This window comes from Thermothelomyces thermophilus, chromosome 5, assembly GCF_000226095.1.
Source record: "Thermothelomyces thermophilus ATCC 42464 chromosome 5, complete sequence".
Taxonomy (NCBI): Eukaryota; Fungi; Ascomycota; class Sordariomycetes; order Sordariales; family Chaetomiaceae; genus Thermothelomyces; species Thermothelomyces thermophilus.
This window is the reverse complement of record NC_016476.1, coordinates 963,073-969,072: the sequence shown is the minus strand read 5'-3', so window position 1 is coordinate 969,072 and position 6,000 is coordinate 963,073. Positions and strand designations below refer to the sequence as shown.

General features: G+C 33.8%; 1 protein-coding gene across 1 annotated transcript; it reads left to right on the top strand.

Moving 5' to 3' along the window:
* Positions 1-1,231: 1,231 nt before the first annotated feature.
* MYCTH_54995 (uncharacterized protein) lies at positions 1,232-1,447 on the top strand (the record flags this gene model as incomplete). The annotated part of the gene is made up of 1 exon (XM_003664858.1): positions 1,232-1,447. A coding segment is annotated over one exon (216 nt), but the record flags the coding sequence as incomplete, so codon positions are not given.
* Between the last annotated feature and the right edge of the window lie 4,553 nt (positions 1,448-6,000).

Below are 6,000 nucleotides of genomic sequence, written 5' to 3'. Positions count from 1 at the left end.
CAAGTGACTATGGATAATAGTATAATAGAAACGGTATGAAATGCTCGTACTAGTAGATAGTAGAGTAGAGATAAACCTAATTTCGCTAACGCTTATAAATTAGCTATAGATACCCTAGAGAATGAAGCGGAAGTATAGTATAGTCAAAGGGCCATTTCCGACGTAATAGGTATATAAGGAAACTAAACTAATTAATATTACCATAATAGGAAAGACCATAGTAGTTATATTTAGCATTATAGATATAGGTAATGATAAAGATATAATATTAGGGTTACTATAGTATGAAGATTACGACCTAGACATTAGCTAGAAGAATAGTAGCTACCTATAACCCTAAACGGAGTTATATTTAACTAGCGAGATAGGGAGCGTATAAGGATCGCGAGCGGATAATGCTTAGGGGAAGGCATATTCTACGGATCTACCGCAAGAGATAGACAGTGGCAGATAGACTACTATAGACTTTAGAAGAGGCGGTATAATAATATCAATATCACGATAGGAGGAACGAGCTAAACCGCCAATAGCTATTCTCTCTATTAACGAATGCGGAGCATTACAATGGGAGTAGTAGGTTAAGATAGAAGAAATCGCTAGCATCGCTATAGATAGAACCAAGTTCATATACTATTAGAAAACCGAGAGACGAGACAAGACTAGGGAAATACCAAAAGAATATAAAGGATACCTAGCATTTAAACTGAAGTATCTAGAAGGACTATTGGAATATAGCCTATAGGATTATAAGATTAAGCTTAAGGAAGGAGTATAACTAAAGTTCTTTAAGATCTATTATATAAGCTAGACTTAGAACGAAGAACTTAAGTGATATTTGGAGGAGAACCTTCAAAGAGGATATATCTATCTGTCGATATCGCTAACAGGCTACTTAATCTTATTTATACCTAAGAAAGATAGAAAGCTATAGTTATATATCGACCATTAGTAGCTTAACAAATAGACCGTAAAAAACCGATACCTATTACTACTAATCTTATAGCTCTAAGATTAGTTAATAGGAGCCTAATATTTTACGTATCTTAACTTGCTATCGGCCTATAACTATATACGGATCAAAGAAGGCGACGAATGGAAAACGGCCTTTAGGACACCCTATGGCTACTACGAGTACCTCGTCATGCCATTCGGACTTACAAACGCGCTAGTAACGTTCTAAGCCCTAATTAATTAAGCTATCTAACCCTTTCTTGACAAATTTACGGTATATTATCCCGATAATATACTTATTTCCTCTAAGACAATAGACGAACACCGGAAGTACGTAAAAGTAGTATTAGACACGCTATATATATATAAACTATTAGTTAATGAGGAAAAGAGCAAATTCTACGTCAGGAAAACGGTGTTTTCAGGATATAAGATATCCCTAGGACAAATCCGGATAGAACCTTTAAACGTTAAAGCTATTAAGAATTGGCTATGACTAATGTTAATTACGGAAGTATAAAGCTTTATTGGATTTGCAAACTTCTACCGGATGTTTATTAGGAACTTTAGAGCGATTATATGACCTTTATATAAATTTACTAGAAAGAACGCTAAATTCTGATAGAAAGAATAATATAAGTAAGCATTTATATAGATCTACGACTCCATTACTAAAGATCTGGTACTAGTACTACCAGATCCTAAAAAGCTATTTAAGATAGAAACAGATACTTTAGATTACGCCATTAGAGGATAATTAGGATAACGAGACGGACAAGGAAAGCTACATCCTATAGCCTTCTTTTTAAAGAAGCTCGATAGACTACGTCTTAATTATCCGATCTATAATAAGGAACTACTCGCGATTGTCAAAGCTTTTAAAGAATGGTAATTATACCTTAGCGGTACGATTAAACTAGTACAAGTATATACAGATTATAAGAACTTACAATACTTTATAATGACAAAGGAGCTTAATAGACGACAAATATAATAGGTAGAATTCCTCGTGGAATTTAACTTCGAGATCCGCTATAAGAAGGGCAAAGAAAATGTATAAGCGGATATCTTAAGCCGATGAACGGATTATACGGAAGGACAAACGGAAACAATACTACTATTGTTCAAGGAACGAATAGACGGAACGCTATATCACGAAACGTAGATATCCGTAGAAGATAATCTATTTGACTCGTTCCTAGAGTGTTATATAATCTTTCGAGAAGAAAGGATTAACGAGATATAGTATCAAGTAACACCCGGACTACTAGTACCTAACGGAGTAGAAGAAAGAGATAGAAAACTCTAGTATCGAGGCAAAGTATATATCTACAACAGGGATCAATAGCTACGAATGATTTGGGAACTCTATAAGTCGAAACTCGGAGGATATAAAGGAGTTACAAAGACTATCGTATAAGTTAGGAAATACTACGACTTTCTATAGTTAACGGTATAAGTTAAGGAAGTTATATAGAACTATGATATTTGTAATCGAAGTAAAACGGCATAATATAAGCCGTATAGGCTACTTTAGCCACTGCTAATAGCTAACAAACTATAGAGTTTAGTTACAATAGACTTTATTACAAAGCTACTAGAATCTAAGGATATAACTATAGGAGTGACCTATGATAGTATTCTTACTATAGTAGATTACCTAACTAAATAGGCATACTTCTTTCCTTATAAAGAGTCCTAGATAGCAAAACAGTTAGTAGATATAATCTATTAGTAAGTTATATTAGTATATGCTTAGCTACAAGAATAGATTACCGATAGAGATACTAAGTTCGCGTTAAAGTTCTAGTAAGCGTTAATATAACAATTAGACGTTAATAGTAAGCTATTAACGGCATATTACCTATGGACTAATAGACAAATAGAGTAACTAAACTAAGTTATCAAGTAGTACCTCCATTCCTATATTAACTACTAGTAAGATAACTAGGTCATGCTATTACTAATAGTATAACTCGCTTACAATATAATACTAACAGAAATAACCAAAGTTATACCGTTCTTCGCGAACTACAGATATAAAGTAGACCTTAAGTAAGGACTAGAGGTTATAGTGCCAAGAGCAATAGTCAAAGTAAAACAAATATATATACTATATAAAAAGCTTAAAAAGGAACTCGAGTTTATTAAGACTAGAATAAAGAACTATTATAACAAACATAGGCTTAAGGGACCTTACCTAGAGAGGGGAGACGAAGTCTACCTAATCGTACGAAACTTATAAACCAAACGACTAAGCACGAAGCTAGACTTTAAGAAGGTTAGACCCTTCGTTATCAAAGAACGAATTTCGACATCTAACTACTAACTATCGTTACTATTATCTATATGACTATAGATAGATGTTTTTTATATTTTACTTCTCGAACTAGTACTAAAGAACGCTAAGGTTGCTATATATATTAAAGCAAAGGACGAAGAGGAAGAATAGGACATTAAAGAGATTCTAGATTTATATATTATTAATAGAGAACTATAGTACCTAGTTAAATAGCTTGATTTTAGATTAGAAGATAACTTATAAGAACCTATTAAGAACCTAAATTGCTCTAAGAAACTAAAGTAATTCTACTAATAGAATCCTAACTAGCTATAAAAACTAGCTCTAAAGCCTATTCCCTAATGGAAAAAGAGGGGAACCTGCTAGAATTAAGACTAGGATCTAACCTAATTAACTCCTAATCAAGCACGTCAAAAGCACCTAACGCCTAAGCCTGACCTACAAGGGTCTACGTCTCCGACATCGGCAGAGGAGTATCTAGCTCTTCCTCTTCCTCTAGACAAGCTACGCCACGACGAAAAACTTCGGTACTACGATCGTATAGGGATTACTATAAACGACGTAATTGACTTAAACGGCTTAACGTCTAAGTAAGTAATGCCTTGGTCTTAGTAATCTCCCTTAAAACCTTCTCCTACTCTAATAAATTTAAAAGGACTAAGATAGTTAGTAATCTAAGATTATAAAGAAAAATAATAAGGAACTTATAGGTATCTATAACGTTTAGACTACTATACTTCTTACTTATATAAATATAGTTTTAATACTTATTTAAAGCCTTTATTATTATATAATACTTTTATAGCTTTATATTCCAATAATGCTTATAAGGTATAGTAACTTCGTAACCCTCTTGCTTAATCTTAATCGTAATAGTGTATCGTTTACGTTTAAGATTACAACGATTCCTAGGAATATAATTAGCTATAGCAAAAGGAAGTTAGCAGAAGAAGGACGTTACCTACTAGGAAAAGGGGGTGTTAGTAGTACTTAAGACAAGTTATAAGAAGCTTTCAGGTCAAAAGCCCTAAAGAGGGGGCATTATATTATAAGCCAACCATATACCGCGACCCGGTAGGGTATAGCAGGCTAAATGAGCCACCAATCAAGAAGGGCACGAAGCGAGGCTGACATAGGATCGCTAGGAAGCGCGGGCTACTATAGGCGAACAATTGCCAAAAAGGGAAAGATAGCAGAGGATAGCTAGCTACCGAAGGCGATCTAAGGACAGGATAGAAGGGGACTATAAGCGACCGATAGAAGTATATATACATATAAATAGTCACTTGTTATAGTAGACTCTAGGAGTTCACTAGTGATAGCAACCCTTATAATTATAGTACTTATACCAAGCATCGTTGTTGACTACTGTGAGAGATAACTCTAGTGTTGTTATAAACCCTTTGGCTTCACCGAATCCCTTAGACGACCTGCCTACTTGTCCTGCTTAATCTACCTTTGTCTGAACCCTTTTAGAAGAAGTCTAAGTTAGGTTTGTCACACTTATATATAGGATATAGTTAGTCTATAACTAATATATTAGAAAGGTAGTAAGAAGATATAGGCTAGATGTGCCTAGTATATATAAGCTAACTCCCTTAAGCTATAAAGAACTCAAGAAGTTCGAAGGGAGCGCTATTAGTATATAGATTAAAGAGTATTAGGAGCTTGTTAGATTAATCCTATACTATATAGTTATACTATATCTAGATATTATATATACCTAGTTAGTACTTTCTTAATACCTAACTAACCTAGGACTAGACTACTTGTTAGAAGTGTAGCAAGTAATAAGATATCTATTTAGGAGCTCTTGCCTGTCAATCTAATATAGAGGCAAGTAAGTGCTAGAAAGTCCGACGTTTATAATTGCTAGGGACGCTTTGTATGTAGATAATCTAGATATATGGTATTCGTCGTAGGGATATATCTTCTTCCTATTCGGAGGTCCTATTACGTAAAAGGTATTATACTAGGATACTATTATAATATTAAGTACTAAAGTAGAACTTCTAATGCTCTCCCTTATAGCAAGAGAGGCTATAGTACTTAAAAGGCTATTTATAGATATCGATCTTAAGCTTAGGGAACCCTAGAATAACTACTATGACAATTAGTAAATAATTACACTAGTAATGGCCAAGAACAAACGTATTGATACTTGCTTATAGTATATAGATATCTATAATATATAGTTACGCTAGGAAGTAGCGAAAGGAATATTTAAAGCTATATATCCACTAATTAGTTAGATATTAGTAAATAGGCTTACTAAATGACTTAGCTAATAAGCCTTTAAGCGCTAAAGGGCTCTCTTTAATCTTTAAGATATTAGTTACAGGCTTATATAACTAGAGGGTAGAAGATAAGTTAAATTTGTTAAATAAAATACCGCCTAATACTCTCTATCTACTATTAGTAGCTATTACTAGGATCAATAGCCTTGCCCTTGCCTTTATCCTAGCTAGGTAACAATATAGCGCCTAACGTATCATTAGACGTGCTAATGTAAGCATTATAAGCTTCCTTAATCTTGCCTAACTAGTAGAAGATATTATATATAGAGCAGGCAATCTTTGTAAAACACGCGAGTTCAGCCTTATCAAGCTCGTACTCCTCTATATCGTCTATACTAGCATGTTTAAGGTTATTCCAAAGAACTATATATAACTTCTTAAGATCTTATATATATCTATTAGTGATTTACCTATATATTAGAGGTAGAGGTTCAGGATCCAAGGACTTAT